At 38.3% G+C, this 18,099-nt stretch overlaps 1 protein-coding gene across 3 annotated transcripts in view; it reads right to left on the reverse strand.

The window, feature by feature from the left end:
* PRKDC (protein kinase, DNA-activated, catalytic subunit) overlaps positions 1–17,869 on the reverse strand; it is a gene marked incomplete at its 5' end in the record, with an annotated part of 81,230 nt that extends 63,361 nt beyond the window's left edge. Inside the window, 22 exons of one of the 3 annotated variants that reach the window (XR_013773515.1) lie at positions 103–209; positions 642–801; positions 1,170–1,289; positions 1,657–1,743; positions 2,828–2,987; positions 3,633–3,748; positions 4,195–4,344; positions 4,648–4,785; positions 5,890–5,939; positions 7,002–7,170; positions 7,971–8,135; positions 10,195–10,341; positions 10,547–10,704; positions 11,698–11,728; positions 11,820–11,875; positions 12,410–12,509; positions 13,174–13,286; positions 14,415–14,523; positions 16,172–16,246; positions 17,022–17,114; positions 17,205–17,281; positions 17,674–17,869. Coding sequence is in view for 2 of the 3 variants with exons in the window: in XM_079299378.1 (XP_079155504.1) it covers positions 103–209; positions 642–801; positions 1,170–1,289; positions 1,657–1,743; positions 2,828–2,987; positions 3,633–3,748; positions 4,195–4,344; positions 4,648–4,785; positions 5,890–5,939; positions 7,002–7,170; positions 7,971–8,135; positions 10,195–10,341; positions 10,547–10,704; positions 11,698–11,728; positions 11,820–11,875; positions 12,410–12,509; positions 13,174–13,286; positions 14,415–14,523; positions 16,172–16,246; positions 17,022–17,114; positions 17,205–17,281; positions 17,674–17,866 (2,574 nt within the window). The remainder of the gene's footprint in view (positions 1–102; positions 210–641; positions 802–1,169; positions 1,290–1,656; positions 1,744–2,827; positions 2,988–3,632; positions 3,749–4,194; positions 4,345–4,647; positions 4,786–5,889; positions 5,940–7,001; positions 7,171–7,970; positions 8,136–10,194; positions 10,342–10,546; positions 10,705–11,697; positions 11,729–11,819; positions 11,876–12,409; positions 12,510–13,173; positions 13,287–14,414; positions 14,524–16,171; positions 16,247–17,021; positions 17,115–17,204; positions 17,282–17,673) is intronic. The other 2 variants (XM_079299378.1, XM_079299377.1) reach the window with 2 other exon arrangements.
* Between the last annotated feature and the right edge of the window lie 230 nt (positions 17,870–18,099).

The following is an 18,099-nucleotide window of genomic DNA, read 5'->3' on the forward strand; positions in this document are numbered from 1 at the left end:
TAAAACTAGGCCTCATAAAAAAAAGTATGCATGTAAGAACACAAAAGAAGCAGTGGGAAGAAAGGATTAACATTTAAGTCTGAAAAGAAAGAGAGTTCTTACCACTGAAAATGTCTTTGCTTTTCTTATACGCTGTATCACAACTTTATTACGTCCTTTCTGGGCTGCTTGAGAAAGTTTCCTTACTTCCCAGTTATTTTGGGATTCAACTGATGAACAAAAAAAAAAAGGCATATCAACACCAGTTTATTGTACCAGCATCTCATGCACCTTCTCATAGTGTCATTAAAAAAACCGCCACTCTTGTTTTTCCCATTTTTATTTTTAAAATGTGACAATTATTCTTTCACTTAAAATCTCTATTAAGGAAAGTAAGTCTCTTAGTAAAAACTAAGCTAATTTAAGCAAAAAAAGGACATAACATACAGAAGTAATAAATAGAATGGCAATGATTACTGGTTGTTCAGCAGAAGCAAGTAAATCCTAGTTTAAGAAAAAAGTGCATTTTAGGTTTTAAGGGAAGTTATGTTGTTCCAAACACAGAAAGTGAACCATCTAAATAAAAGGTATGGCCTATCTGCATCTTAATAAAAAATTATTTTCCTCTTCCTTAAGAAAAGCAATTTTTTGCATGTATGTACCTGCAGATGTAGAGCTTTTCAAATAACCATCAAGAAGAGGCAGGACATCCTTGTAACAGGGCTGCATCATGTGTCTGGGGATGTGAGCTGACCAGTCTTCCAAAGCATCCAGGCCCAGATCAGCCATTGGGGTACAGCTTAGGCCCAGCTTAAATGCATTCTAAGTGTCAAATACAAAACTATCAGCTTTTCACATATATATTGACTATTGTTACTTAATGGTAAAAGAGACAAATTTAAAAGCATTCAGTGTATATCCCCCTTTGCAATAACTTTTCTCTGCTTAGCATCTCACTCAAGATCAGCACAGGAAATACATTTATATTGCAACACAGGCACTAAGAGAGTCAGCTTAGTGTAAAAGCAAATTCCAACAATTTATTTTTTATCCAAAGGGTCATGTCATTTGAATGCTATCTTACTGAAGACTGTAGAAAGCATAATAGTTACCTTAATACTGACTTTGCTACAGAATGTTTGTACATATCTTAAGGTAAAAAAGTGCTAATGTAAATCACTTTGACTCACCTGCAGTGCAGGAATATATGCTTTGATATCAAGCATGATGATGTCATGTGGTAAAGAGAGCAAAAAAATCAGACAAGATGCCAACAACTCATCTTTGTACTGTTTCATTTTTGCTGCAACCTAAAATTCAGAATAATAGATTGAAAACAAGCATAAACCTTTTGAAATCTTGACTTAACTGTATCAATACCCATGCAAAACAAGCCAAAACCAATACTGGAATCTCATTCACCTGTGGACAGTTACCAGAAGTATTTATACTGTTATTTCTCAACTGTATATGAACTGGTGACCAACACATCTTTTGACATTATGTAAAAAACAAACAGAAAAAGATATTAAAACCCCACTATGTTGCACAGCTCAAAATACAAGAATACTTCTACTGTACATGTAAGATTCCTCAGAAGATAAAATGTTGATTGAATCACGTATGTTTATATCCAGAAAGTCAGTGAGAAGAAAGTTAGTGAGCAAAATTCCTTACCTCTTTTCCAAACTTTACAAAGAGTGCAAAGCAAGAGCTCTTTTCTGGGTCTTCAGGACATCTTCTGAGGCTCCTTGGACTGACACCCTACCAAACAGAAACCACAAGTCAATATATTAAAAAGCACATATTACATATATGAACCACAAGTTCATACATCATACAGTCCAATATGACACTGCTGTCAGTGAAAGCTTGAAATGTATCTTTGATCTTTCAGAGGTTAGAAATTAACATTAATATGGTTCACTGAGGGTCAACTTTTTGGAATATATTAAATATTACAGAATTAAACAAGACTTCAAAGTAACTTCTCAATGGCTTAATTTTCTCTGCTCATGCAACAAACTATAAAAACCCAAACTTTCCTAACAGTGGACATCCAGGTGGCAAGAATGCTGGTATAATAAGAAAACAGTTTACAACAGTGTCCACAGTACAAGCAACTACACCAACGTGTTTCCAAATGTGCTGCACTTGATGCCAGCAGCAGCAGTGGCAGAGACACTGGGCTCTGTGTTGGGCACACACCCACATGCTTTATTCCAACAGCTTCCAAACCACAGCTAGTGCATCCACCAATGGGGCATCATATTCCCTGTGGAAATCACTGAGTGCAACAGGAGTACAGTCCAGAAGTTGAGTAATTAACTCATACATGGCTCCCCTGCTCTGGTTCGATGGTTTCTATCCAAAATATCTTTTATACCATCTACATTGCATCCCATCTCTCTGTTCACTCAGCTCAGGATTTTGGAAAGAACATGGAGGTGGAAGAGCACTGGAGTAGGCTGTTCAGGGAGGTTGTAGATTCTCCCTCTCTGAAAACATTCCAAACCCACCTTGATGAGTTGCTGTGTCACCTGCTCTGGGTGACACTAACTCCCAGAGTGGTAGGATGGGATGAATTCCAGAGGTCCTTTCCAACACTAACAGTTCTGAGATTCTGTGTTTATACATGGATGGTGTCTCTTCAGAAACTGGGCTTCTAGCCTGAATTTTGACTTTTAATGTGCTTCTAATTATGGAGACATAGGAAGCTATAAACATTTGAAACAATCCAGTAACAGTTTCAATGAACTATTTTCCATAGGGAATAAAATAATATACATAAAGAATGACACAGTCATTAATAGAACATGTTACCACTCCACTGGGTAAAAGATCTCACCTCAAAGTATTTTATCCTCTTGGCAATTTTCATTGTAACTGAGAGCAGCTTGTAGAATCCACTAATAAGAGGTAGTCTTGTTGAATGTATAATAAGCTCATAACCAAAGGAATATACCCAAGGGTGAAAGTATTCCACATGTTTCTCCAGAAGTATGTCTCTAAAACCAATGCACCAAAAACACAGGAGAAAATAAAAGAAAAAAGTAATCACATACAATGTTTTATTTAAAAAAAAAACTTTCACGTCAGTACATGAAAGAAATATTGCTGTAACTGAGCAGCTCCAAAGACAGAGAATAAATGCATGCTGCCTTATGAGTCAAGCACAGGAATATTTTAATTTTTTTTTAGAGGGCAAAGCCAGTTATCCATTATTATAGCTCATTACTGAATTTATACAAACACACATCCTCATATATCACATTTCATTACTGAGACTCCACAAGCAACTAAAGCTGTACCTTTCACTTAATGTCCTTAATGTTTGGTTTCTTAAGTATTTAGGACACATGGTCAGGATAATACCAGAAGTTACAACATATAATGAAAGGCAACTACATCCAAATAATGTTAGTGAATGCTAATGAATGTCTCCTATACTCTACTAAAAAACCTGAGCTGATGACCTTGTATGTATTTACCTATCTGAAAACCCTCACTGTCTCTCTCCTAACCATCTTGTGCATTTTGAAATATGATCCATCAAACTAACTCAGAAACATGAATCTTAAATGCATTTCACCTCAAACTTCTTTCTGCCAATCACTCTGTAACTTTCAAATTACATAAAACCCTATCCATACCTGCAGAACTCCACAAGATTTATAAAGGCAATAAAATCTACTGGCTTTGTTGGCTGAAGGTTTGAAGCAGGATCAGAAGAAGGGCTAATCAAAGCACTGTCACCTGCATTTTCATCCTGAAAATAAATATTGAAGAAAGAACACTGGATCTGTGACAACACAGAAAGTTTTTGCACCTTTTTTTGCCACGTTAACAGTCTATCTTTTTAGCTGTTACTAGGTACTCCAACAGATGAAGGGCTAATTGCTGACACATCAGTAACTGAAAGGAAAAATAAGAGACACCAGCTTCTAAGGAGAAAAGCAGTTGGAAAATGAAAAACAGTAGATTCCAGAGTAGAAAGTCTAATGTAACAGATTCTGCGAACTTCTACTGATTCTAATGTTTCCATCTAACACTGCAATGCAACATGGAGAAATATTAAGCATAACATTTTATCTAGGATAAATGTTATTTCAAGGACTAAAAGGTGCTATCTAGGCATAATGAAAACAAAACAAGAGACAGGATTTTGGTTCCCCTACAACAGCAAGAGTTAATGGATAGGTCCTCAGGTCTCACCTGTTCACTCACATCCAGTTTCTGAAGAGTCAGGTCCAATTTCTCAATAATCTTCAAAACAGATTTTATAAATTCATCATACAGGACATGACTCAGGGATTGCAGCTGTGCATTTTCAGTAAGGAAGTTTGCATCTTCAAAAACACACTCCTGTGTAGGACAAAAATGTTCATCTTTCAAAACACAAATTAAAATTATTTCTTTCATTTACAAACTAACATTTAAATGATCCAGAGAATCCAGTTTTAGATGTTTTTGGGTATGAAAACATAAATTATTCCCTGTTTACTTGATTTATCATTCATAAATCCAACTAAAAGCAGAAAACAGTTCTTCTACAGCATGACATTTGGAAAAAGTCTGAGATTAGAGAAGCAGCTGTAAGACAACAAGACTCGGGATCGTGTTTCATTTTCAGTTTCATTTTGTATTTCCATGTTAACTATACTTTACCTTTACTGTGTCACAGCCCAGTAGACTTCTAAAGAGGTACAGATAGTCCTTGTAAGTTGGTACTTTTGATCTTCGTGTCCCAACTTCTCCAGCTTCAAAAGCTTCTTCTGATTCAGAAGTTTCTTTTCCAAAAAAATCCTGAAGGAACACAATATTTGTCACACACATTGCTCTGATGCTTTGACCCTGGGTGCATGGCAGGTTCCCACCAGGCCATTCTACCACTCTCCTCCTCACCAGGATTGGGATCTTTTGGATCTATTGGATCTTTTTCCATAAGATGGAAAAAAATCATGGCTCAAGATAGAAGCAGTTTGGTAGCAAAGGATAACAAAAGATTTATTCTCTACTTCCCATCAGCAGGGAATGTCCAACCACTTCCTTGGAAGTAGAGTTTTGGTACATGGAACAGAAGTTCCTGAAGACAAACCCCTTAACCAATGCCACCCACCTCCTCCCTTCTGCCAGCTTTTAATGCTGACCAGACACCACATGGCATGGAACATCCCTTTGGCCCTTTGGGCCAGCTGTCCTGGCTCTGTCCCCTCCCAACATCTTGTCCCCCCAGCCTACTGGTGAGGGGAAAATGTTGGGAGAGTCAGCCTTGATGCCATGCCAGTGCTGCTCAAATACTGGTGTGTTATCAACACATTTCCAGTTATAAATACAAGCACAGCTCTGTGAGAGCTTCTATGGGAAAAATTAACTCCATCTCAGTCAAATCCCAGTACAACTGCCTATGGAACTACCTGACCCATGCAACACAATGGAACATCACTGCAGCAGGTAGAAACATTTGTTAATTTGTTAACATGCAGTTATTTGAGAAATTCTACAGTTATTCTGCTACACAGGATTAAAAAGTTTTAATATCCTTGCTTAACACATGCATTCAGTAATGTTTACAATGTCCAAAATTTAACATGGAAGAAAGCTGGATGACTTTAATTGCAGCCTACTTTATTACAGACAGTGTGACCAAAGAGAAATCTATTTCCTGTAATTTTCTTTATTAAGCACAAGAGGCACATCCACACTGTGCTGAGCAGAGGTGGGGATGAGAGACAGAACAAATGAGCCAATGACTAATATATAACACTAATGGACTAATAACAAAATGGATAGTACTATTTTTGCTTCTTTGGGCCTTCCCTTGTTCACTGGGTTAGGTTGTCAAGACCTGGAATTGAATGCACACTCTAGGAATCTAAACAAAATAAATATGTTTAAACATTATTTTACCTTCGAAAATGTGATTGGCTTGGAGAAAATTCTGATTAATCCCTGATGCACTGAAACAAACAAAAAAACAAATTGCCTGAATAGATTTTAAAAGCACAGTATTCATATCACTCATTACATTAACAATGAAACAAATCAGTTTGTATGTTCTGTTATGGTAAGAGAGAGGCAAAAGAACACAGAGTTTTTCCTTTAAGGACAAAATAGCCCAAATCAAAGCCTTGATATTAAGATGTTCCACAAGTAACCAATCCTGAACTTTTTTCTTACTACTTTTTCTCAACACTGCTTTGACTTTTTTCTGATTATGAATGATAACCAAGACATCATCCATAAAGCCCTTATTGAAAAGGCAACAACCCCCAATGATTTTTCATGGCCTTAAGACCAACAAGATACTTGAGTGTATCACTTCCCAACTCAGGAACATGGGAAACAATGAAAATACCCCAGTAGCAGAGAAAAGCCACGATAAAAAGTTGAAAGAAATAAAAAATAATTTCTGAAAATCATTGAAATGTCAGCATGCTTGAGACTACTAGAACTGTCAGTTACCAATACTGACACATTCAGTATTAAATTCACAGAACTATACCTGACTAACTTCATATTTGAAATTTTGCTATTTAAAAGTTCCACAACATGAAAAAAAAAAAAAAAAAAAAAAAAAAAAAAAAAAGCATTCCTAATAGAGATAACACTCACTCTATTTTCTGTGCTGTTTTGTAGGAGTAACTGAAAGGACACTGAACAGTTTTTTGCACACTTTTCTATGAAATCCCTTTCTTCCCATAATTCTTCAGAGCAGGAATGAAAGTCTTACCAAACACATGTATTCTCCTGCCCTAAATCACGTCCAGTTTGTTATCCAAAACGATTGTTAAATGTATTTCTGAAGTTATTTAACAGTGGATATTGAAAAAATATCACCATGTAAACACCTAACCTCCATTATTAGAGAACAGAACAAGCTTCCTTTTTGACCCAGAATGACTATTCCACATTTCTCTCCTAGAATCAGTTAAGCAATTTAGGGGGGAAAAAAACAACCAAAGGACAAAAAAAAAACATGACCCCAAAAAACTCCAATGAAGCTAATATCACAGACTCACCCACAGTGCTAATAAAGCTCCAAAGAACAGGACCTTTTCCTGAGAGAGATAGAAACACTTTTATTATAGATCTGCAACAGACTGGCTGCATTTTTTCACTGTACTGTGGAAAGCTGCTGATCTGCAGCACAACTAGATGTTCAAGAACTGGTGTGTACACCTCAGGAATCTAGAATAAAAAAAAACCAAAATAACCATTATCAAATTATGTAAAATTATTTCAGCTTGCATCATGATCTACTCTGAGAACAGGAAGAGACTTAGCAAGTGAATTAATCTAAGAAATACAAAAAACTCAAAGAAACAAACAGAAAACAACAACAAAATCCTCCCCAGATAAAACTAAACAAACAGAGTAAGAAAGTTGCCTGGACCACATTACAGAAAGTAGCTTCTGAACAGATTAGTCTTCAGTCAATCTAGTTATGAGCTTATTTAAAAAGTACCAATTTAATTAAACAACACTAACAGCACTATAATCTGCTTACTCATAATCACAAAATGTATGCCCCAATTGTACTTCACAAGTCCAAGTAAGATCCAGAAAGCCCTCATTTAAACAGACAGCACAGCATCATAGCAGAATCAAAGTATCAAGACCAAAGTGCCTCAGAGAACATGCCAAGTATCAGTACCAAAAGACAAAGCAGCAGCACAGTGGTATAAACACAGAAAGTCTGTGGTTATGTCTAAATAAATAACATTTAAAAAAATATTCACATTTGCCTATCATGGTTTCCATTTCAATGCACTGTAACATTTTATTTAGCACATTCAGTGCATTTTCTTCATTCAAATAAAATCCATTAGAGCATTCTCCTGATATTCTTCCCATCCCCCAGGGGCTAGATGTCATCACACTTCAGTTAAATAAACACCTTCTACCATAGGTAGGTTCACAGCTATTACCCTCTCACACATCTGCCCCTGAATAAAAGTATTGGGTGGTACTTTAAATACTCCACTTACAGTATCTATATGGAATATCACACTTGCAATGGACTGGAGGAAACTTGGTAGCTGATACAGATGGTCATCAATTGTTTCTGCTTCTGTGAGGAACATTTGCTTACAGCGCTGAAGGAGCTCCACATACATGTTGTCCACATCCTCAGAATGTATAGCTTTACAGGGCTTACAGAGAGAAAATAAAAACCTGGTTTGGCAGTTTTGTAGAGATGAGCAAATAAATGCATGCTGTAGCACTAAAAACCCACACATGTCTTCACTGAACCATAACAGGAATAATATTCGAATTTTTTCCAGAAACTCAATACATCTAAATAAACCAACTTCAAGTACTTGCTACACGAATGAGAAACTCAGTACCTGACATGGACTATAATAATAGTTCACTAATGCAGTGAAAGTACTTGAACTTTCAGTGTCATGAATTCATATTCAGCCTGAAAAACATAGGAGTTTGTCTGTAAATATCTTAAATATGGCATTATGGATGCTTAGATTCACTTATATTTTCAATTAGCTGCATTCAAGTAATAAGGGGCTTATCTTGATGCAGCTAAACTGATTATCACTGACAGGTTACTACTATTAAACACTTAACTGAGCAGTCCAAATTCTGAACTTTTATTGTTATAGGTCCTGTACAAACAAAACCTATAGACTATTCCTAAACTAATGAACAGGTAGAAAGTATCTCAAAGAGTAATGGAGGGTTTGTAACAAAGCTTACAAATTTCTATAGAATGATTTGTAAATCACAGCATGAACTAGGTCAAAAACCAGTCTTTGTGGACAGGAACCAGGTCACAGGCAAGAACTGTGGTAGGGAACAGACCATGGAAAAGAATGGACTGATTTACGTAATAGTGAAATATGGCTGTTAGCCTAAAAGTTGAATATGGTCTGTCTAAAAACATGCTGACAAAATCAAGACTATCCATTTATCACTCGTGGAACTTCCAAGTATTATTTTAAGATTATTTCAGCAATTAAAGAAATATTCTGCCTTGAAACTGAACCAAATATGAACACAAGTTCAGTGTTACAGCCACAATCTGCAGCAGCACCAACACTCTACTTCCTCACAACCCAGCATCCGATGCTTAGCCAAGATTTATCTTAAACACAGTAACAAGTATTAATTGTCTTAACATATTAGATTTTGATAGGCAGTGGAGCATTGAATTTGTTAAAAATTGCAGTATTATCCTATCTCTGTACTTACATTAGGCAATTTTAAGTTCTTGCATTCCATTTTTAATAGAGTTTTATAATACAGCCTTAATATGTTTTTAATAGAGTTCCTTCAACTCCCTCATTTGAGACACTTCATTTTTTCTGGAACCAATGCCTTGAACTCAACTCCTTTCTACCTCATATAACAGAGAGGAAGACTAGGTTTGAACAAAGCACATATTCTACAAACAATTGCACTCTACTGAAAAGGTAACAAAAAGGATTCAGCTAATAACCAGCTATTCTGTTGCAATTCCTAAACTTCTTTAAATAATCTTTAATATTATTTAACCTAATTTTTTGCTTTGAGAAAAAAAAAAAAAAAAAGTCTATTAGGTAAAAGCTGTGGCACCACCATCAAGCACGGAGGCTACAAATACATAAATACCACCCTTTCTTTATTGACTTTTAACTTCATTGTCATACTCCCAGAAACTGGAAGTTTGTTCCTAGTGCTTCCTGACAAACACATGCTACCCACATCGGTATGCAAGCATGGTTTTGTTTGTTGTTTCTTGTTGTATTTTACTTTGTGGTTGTTTCACAAATCACCTCCTACTGTCCTGCAGTCAACTGTTTGACTGAGCTCTGTAACAATCTCTAAACTACTTTCAGAGCAAAGCCTGGATTCTACCATTTAAATGCTGAGGGAGTTAACAAGGTATTACTGCTTGTACCTAAGCAATTAAGTACATCCTGAAGTTTTGTGACAGCTGTATATGAAGCTCCTGTTTTTCCAGTTCAGAACTTGTGCACAAGAATTAACTACAACCCAACGCTTCAAGAGCTCCCACTAGAATCAGTATACGTTTTAAAAATTTTCATCCAAAAGATATTTTTCAGTGCAATTAATTATGTCCAACACTTAGTCCAGAAACAGAGCATTCCCTATTAAAAGGGCTGTGCAAAATTGTAAAATGCATGGTGTATGAATCCTAGCTTTAGATGCTGTCAGTAAGCTCCTTCATCAGAGTAACTCCTTTGCACGTACTGCTGCGAACAGCCCATATCCGCGAATGGCGATGGACAGCTCTTTGCTGCTCGAATCCATCCTCCTGATTATTCCATAGAACTGCTCCATGAAGAACTGCAACTTGCTCTTGTGTAGCTCTGCATCTTTAGCCACCATTAAAGAAATCTGTGAAACAGATACAAACATTCCAGCATTTCACAAAAAAATGACAGTAAGTCTTAGAAGATACCTAGCTTGCAATACAAAGCACTTCAAACCACGTAATTATTCATTAAATAGATTCATTGAACTTCCAAGCACCAAACAGTCCCACTATTTCAAGAAATTTAATTTTGCTTTAGACTTGGAGATCCCAGTGAAGGTACCACACCTGCTTGATGAACGAATCTAGTGCAGAATAGCTGGCTTTCTTCAGCTCCTGATGAGTGTGGCCACACCATTTGCACATCACTTCATAGAGGAACACATAGTTGTCCATGAGCAAGGCTCCAAACTGAGCAGAGTGCCAGATGAATAACTGTAACCCAGCTGCAATTTAAAAACAATTCTCCTTAAAAACCAGACTTACATTACATTTTACACATCCAGCCCAGACTGTGAAAGTCCACATTAGGACTTTAGGTAGGCAGACCCACCATGACTGGAGGCTATAAAATATATTTTTCTAGCCTCTACTGATACTCTACAGTATCAGTATCCAAATATGAAGAACTTCAACATGAAAACAACCTTCCAAAATCCTCCTTTAAAATGTACAACATGATAGAATGCACAGCCGTGTTCAGATGTAATTTACATTAATTTTGAAAAAGGAAGGGACTTCAGTGGCTATAAAAAAGAATAGTTCATTTGCACAATTCAGAAGGATCTGGTTTCTGTTGTCAAGACATATGCACATCTCCCCTCCTCTGCCAAACTGTGATGCAGACAAATACAGAATTCAGATTATAGATCATTTCACTATTCCAAATAAGCATAAATGAAATTTCAAGATCCTTATTGAATTAACGGGGGGGAGAGTAGACTGTCTTTGAAGAGGGTTTTACCCCTCAAGATTACCATGGGCCTAATATTCAAACCTTGCATTTTTGCAATTTCTGAATAAGCCACTCACATTTCACAGGCAAATTTCTAACCTTCCGATTTTTTCACCCATTCTTTTTCTCCTTATTCCAGTGAAACTTCTCTCTTTAATTTTTCTTTTAACTCAATCCACTGTCACCTCTTTTCTCCTAATTAACTACACTCCTCTTATTTCTACCATTCCTTTCTCACATCACAGTTTTGTACTACTCCAGAGGGGTAAATGGCATCAAGTATAATGCTGCTATTTGTAAGTTGATTAGACCTAGACTAGTTTAATCAAATACCTGTTAACCTCTATATTCCAGTTTGATGTACAATAGCCTTCCCCCCAGCCAGCTTAGAAGATAAAAAACTAGAGACACCTGTAAAGAATGAACAATTCCAAACAAAAGACAGTATCCACCTCAGCATGAATGGAAATAGATTTTATCTTACCTAGAGGTACTGCATATCGCTTCTGATCAATCTGTAATAGCAGAAAAGGTTTGTCACTGGGATTGACTCTTCACCAGGGCTAACTTGTTTATGCAGAACAATTAACATGTAGCAGATTTTACCTGTGGGTTGATTGCCTTCATTGCAAAATCAAAAATTTCCTTTGCAGTCTGAGGATCTGTGAAACAATCCAATAGTGAGTATTTCACTACTCTTATACAGTAGGCAGAGATAAGGCAGAGACTAAGATATTTTTATCAAAGCTTGATATGAAGAAGTGATATTGGAAAGCCTTATATATCTCATTTTAAGAGACAGAGACATTTTTTCCTATAATACTCTTACATTAAAAAAGTACATCTGCATTAGCTGATTTTTCTGAATACCCATATTTAAGTTGACTCTTAAGAGAAACACATCTCCATACAAACTGCATTCCAGCTTCAATGTGGCTCTCACAGCTGCTCAATATATGGTCAGAAAAAGATTTACATACAGAAAAACACTGATAAAGCCACTTCACACATAGACAGATTACAGGGACTGTGTGACTATATATTTTGCAAGAACCATCCACTAATAGGGAAATTTCAATTCTGAGTTTACACACAGAAATGATGCTACTTTTTGGTTGTGTAATAATTAAATGTACAACTGTCTGTAAAACTGTACCAAAATGTGTCACTGCCTTTCACACAGAAAAAGAACATACCCTCATCCACAGACTTGGTAAAGTTGTACATGAGTGCAACCAGTCCCCTCAGACATCCTGCTACAAGAGGCAGCTTGGGTCCCCTCGTAGCAGATGTCATCTGAAAAGAATAAAATATCCTCAGGCTAAGATAAATTTACACCAAGGCTTCCCAGTTCCTAGAAATGTAGGTAAATAACTTATTTCAACTTAACAGTTATATCAGCACCCAAGTCTATGGAACAACTACACAGAAACATCTTTACTCCTAAGTGTTACACCATTTGGAGGGAAGCACAAGAGATAATTTCAAAAGCATGGACCAACCATACCAAAACTTAGATAAAATACACTAATGTCTTAAAAGTACTTAAAAATTCAGAATATATGAAAGTTCAGCAGAAATGTGATGTTTACCTCATATGAAAGAATTTTGCAGCCAGTACAGAACAAAGCAGAAACTACCAGTGAATGCCAAGGTAACATTTCTTGGGGGATGATCATCACATGTCATCTTTTCACACAGTGAATTGGTTAATTTGCTGTTATTGATGGCCTTGAATTTTCACTTTGAAAGCTTCTCAGAGCCAGAGAACACAACTTAAACAGTCCTTCAGGAAGCATTTATGATTGGCCAGTTAGATCACCACAAATTGTACTAGCTACAGTAGTATTCCAAGAGCCAGTGCTATACACTTCAAAGGGGAAAAAAAACCAACAAAAACAAAGCAATGCAAAAAAGCCAAAATAAAAAACCAAAGAATGAAAAGAAATTCCAATCATACCTGTGTTCTAAGCTCTCCCAAATAAGCTCGGAACAGTTTCTCAGAGTTGTTAATCATGTCACCAGGCTGGACTTCTGCCAAAACTCCCAAAAGCTCATAGATCTTTTCCAACACTAGAAAGCAATTTTTAATATTGTTAAACTTTAATTATTGAAATCATTACTTCAACATTTCCAGTGCAATTCCTACTAACTTGCAACAGTGAGAAAACAATCCCTGATGGTATAAATGATGACTATAGTGTGCAGCAAACATCCTTATATATATACACTCACATATATATAGAGCTATATACTACAATGTGAGATGCATCCTCCTCTCACATCAGAAAGTTAAACACATTTATTATTTTTAAACAGGGCTCAGAAAACAAATTTAAAGGCCATATACACTGAGGAAGCACTTGTTAAGGCCAACATCTAGCTGAAGTTTCTAGTCTTGAATTCAGACTGAAGGATCCTATGTAGGCACAAGTTTTATGAGGGGTAGACCCATAAAGCCAAGATTTCAGCAGTAACTAGCCATAATGACCAAACTGGAGGTCATAGTAATATGCCATAAATAATATAATCAGGCAAGGCAGAATGGATGAGCTCACATTAGAGGTGACCAATGCAAGAACCATCACACTAAAACTGCAGCTTTGAGGACAACACCAGCCAGGGTTAGAATAAAATCACCAAGAGCTTTAGAATCAGAGTAGTTTAGGTTGGAACAGACCTTTAGGATAATCAAGTTCAACCATTAAACCACACTGCCAAGTCTCACCACTGAGCCAAGTGCCACATCTACACATCTGTTAAACATGTCCAGCAATGATGACTCCACTACTTCCCTGGAAGCCTGTTCCAATGACTGACAGCCCTTACCATGAAGAAATTACTCCTAATATCTACTCTAAACCTTCCCTGGTGCAACTTGAAGTCATTTCCTCCTGTCCTGTCACTTGTTACCTGGGAGAAGAGGCCAATCCCTACCTTGCTACAGCCTCCTATCAGGTGGTTGTAGAGAGCAGTAAGGTCTCCCCTGAGGCTCCTTTTCTCCAGGATAAAACCCCCAATTCCCTCAGCTGCTCCTCATCACACTTGTGCTCCAGACCCTTCCCCATCTCCATTGCTGGACATGCTCCAGCCCCTCAACGTCTTTCTTGTAGTGAGGGGCCCAGCACTGAACACAGGATTCAAGGTGTGACCTCACTAGTGCTGAGCAGAGGGGACAATTGAAGAAAAACTAAGGCCTACCTGTATCAGGAATTTTACTTTTTGCAGCAAGTTCCCCATAAAATTTATTAAATATCTCTCTGACTTTCATTTCTTCCATCAGACAGGAACGTTGTAAACTATGAAGCAACTAAGATGCATAAAAAAAAAAAAAAAAAAGGAAAAGCATTAAGACAAATACTCCAATACTAAATAAAACCACAGTTCATATATGCAAGTTCAGTTTCAGTAAGCAAGTATGCTATTTAATGAAAGATATCTAATGGGACTTGTCCAAATAAAAGTAATGGCATGCAACCTACTTTAACAACAAACTACCTTCCTATGTATGCATAGATACAAAACTTACAATTTCTAGTTTATAGTATACATACTATATATAGATCATCCACATGAGAACTATACACGGTATGATTTATACCTATGTACATATAAACCCCACTAGAGCACAGGCTTAGCAAGTCTGCAGTAGCTTTTATCACACTGCATTTCTCTCCCTGCTAGTATGATGTCAATCCAATACACAAAACTGACTCAGAACAACTCAGAAGGGAGTTCTGTTTTTCTTAAAAAAACCTAAGTAGTCAGAAAAATATTTACAAAAGAAGAGTCTAAATGCATTCAAAGGAACTACTGTCTCACACAGCAACTACACTTCTGGGAAAAAAATCATTCTCCTCCACACATTTCAAATACTTTATCTTATATTATTGATACCTTGGTTTTTAGCTTTTTTGTTTTTCAGAATCTCTGCTCCTTAGTGTGCAACTCTGAAACCTCATATTAGGTGTAAGTAAGGTCTCTTCACAGGGTAGTTAGACAAAACAATTCCCTTCTAGCTAGAGAATCAAGGAGAACTGGTACCCAAAAAACATAAACAATGGCAAGGGAAAGGAGGCAAGTCAAGGGGCTGAGATTTCATAACCTGGGGCTGTGGTTGGATAATTGACCCCCATGTGTAGATGAACCAAAACTTACAAAAGTGACCAGAATACATCCTGGATTTGACTTGGGTGTAGCCTGGGCTGGCTCTTGCACTGCCCAAAGTATCCTTTCAATAAACACCTATTTTATTCCTTTTGCTCTGTCTAGTCTCTGTTTCAGATCAGCCTTTCCAGGAAAAATTACAGTATCATACATAATACACAGTATTTTAAAGCAATAATGCAATTGAACAGCAAAATTTCTCTTTAAATAACCACAATAAACAGAGAGATTTGCAACTGCCCTCAAAAAAAAAAAATTTGTCTTGCTCTAACAGATGAAGGAATTACATGCCCACATCTAAACAGCCTACAGGGAAATACTGAGGACAATGTGTTGTTAAAACATTTTCTTTTTAACATCTAAATATTAGCTATTACCATTCTCTTGCTACCACAGACTACAACTTCCTTGTGAGGGGAAGAGGAGGGGCAGACACTGATCTCTTCCCTGTGGTGTCCTGTGACAGAACCCAAGGGAGAGGCCTGAAGGTGTCAGTTCTCCACCCAAAGGGTGGCTGGGCACTGACCAGGCTCCCCAGGGAAGGGGTGACAGCACCACGCCTGACAATGGTTCAGGAAATGTGTGCACAGTGCTCTCAGGCACATGGTGTGACTTTTGGGGATGGTCCTGTGCAGGGGTGGACTCAACGATCCTTGTAGATCCCTCCCAATTCAGCTTACTCTGCCACTCTGTGATACAGATTTTCTGCATGATATAGTGTAACTATAGTAATACAGCAGATTTTCTACTTCTTTTCTAGAAATAAGAGAGATTTATAGAATGCATGTTACCTTTATCAGAAGTTCCAGTGCTGAGATTTTACATTTTGCTGCTCTATCTTTCGTATAGACACTAAGACAAGTTTGCTACACAGAAAATTAAGATAACAATATCAGTAAGTAAAGATGGAAATTCAAATACAGCATTTTCTTCTACCTCTTTAAAGTACCTGTTCCTTACAAGGCTAAGGTTTTTTTAAAAGACCAAAACAATATTTAGTCCTGGAAATGGCTTTACTGAAAACACTGTAGCACTGATGTAATAACAAACCCCAACTCAAGCAAAGAAATTGCAGTTACTGCAGTAAAAGGCACACAGAGCAAATTTTCTATCTCAGTACTATCAGTCCTTACAATAAGTAGCTACTAATTTATGATCAGAAACTTCAGTGGTGCAATCAAGCATTTCTATGCAAAGCAGCATAGATGTTCAACCATTCAGACTCCAGTAACCTTAGGTATTGCAGTTACCACCAATTTCTATATATATTGCAGAAGTAAGAACTTCTCAGGTGAATTCTTTTTAAATGGTAACTAAAATTAACCATATAAAAACATTCAAAATTTTATACTTAAATTGCAACTTTAGTTTGCATAAATTAGAAATTATAACCACTATTTCCAATGAAAATAACTGAATAAAAGAATCAATACCTACTATGTTCTATAAAGAAAAGTAAATAAAATTAAGACTACGACTGGATAAACAATTCCACACTGCTCTGCAGTATGAATTACAGTTTACATCATACAAATTAAAATTATTTCAGCTCTTAACAAGAATGTTATGACATGACACCTACCAGACTAGCTTCAACTATCTGGCAAAAACACTTTTAGGAAATAATTCCCATTTACCTACCTTAATGTTACAGGCATAAGGATGAATTTTGTCACCAACTTTTTCCATAAAGACAGAAAGAAATTTCAACGCTTCTTCCCTGCAATCTCGAAACTGAAATGTTAGAAAAAAGAATAAAATATTGAAGTTTGCAACATGTTCTGTAGCACTATCTAAATACTACTCTAAAGTTTGCCAACTTACCTCCTCGATGGGGAGGGATCTGTGGATAAAGGCGAGCAAGCCATGCTCCTGGGCAAACACGAGGGACAGGTGCAGCGCTGCAGGGAGGCAAGGCAACTTTAACAGGGGAGCCCTGCAAGCGCAGCACCCTGCCCATCCCCCGGCGGGCCAAGGGCACCGGACCCTCCCTGGGGCACGCCTGACGCGCGACTCCAGGAAAACCAGAGCGGAGCAAGGCGCGGGTGTAAGTGACCAGCCCCGCGGCCCGGGGGCCGGGCTGAGCCTGCCCTGCCCAGCGCCGAGGCAAGCAGCTCAGCACAGAGGGGCCCGCACCCAGCGCGGCCAGTGGGTGTGTGGGCAGAACACTCCCTCGGGATCGCCGGCGGCACAAAGCGCGGACGGAGCCGCCCCGCAGCAGCACCGGCCCGGTGCGTGTGTCCCGCCCCACCGAGCCCTCCCGGGCCCGCTCCGCTCCCCCCCGGGGCCGCACCCTGCTCGCTGCTGGCCGCGCTGGCCACGCAGGTCTCGGCCAGGCTGCGGAGCAGGCTGTATCCGTGCAGGGCGCTGCCGGCCGCATCGCCGGGCTGCAGGCAGCGGTGCAGCTGCAGCAGGCAGTGCTGCGCCCCCGCCATGCTGCCAGGAACGGGAGCGGCAGCGGGAAGGGCCCGCCCCGCCGCGTCCATCGCCTCCGGGGGCGGGCGGAGGAGCGCGGAATGAGGGACAGGCACACACAGAGCGACAGGATGGAGCAGGCTGGGAGGGACCACAGTGGCCATCTGCTCCAACCTCCCTGCTCAGGCAGGCACACGGCGCAGGATTGCATCCAGACACTGCTTCAATATCTCCTGTAAGAGATTCTACAGCCTTTCTGGGAAAACTGTTCTGGTGCCCAGTCACTGCACAGTAAAGAAGTTCT

The sequence above is a fragment of the Erithacus rubecula genome, assembly GCF_903797595.1.
Source record: "Erithacus rubecula genome assembly, chromosome: 3".
Classification (NCBI taxonomy): domain Eukaryota; kingdom Metazoa; phylum Chordata; class Aves; order Passeriformes; family Muscicapidae; genus Erithacus; species Erithacus rubecula.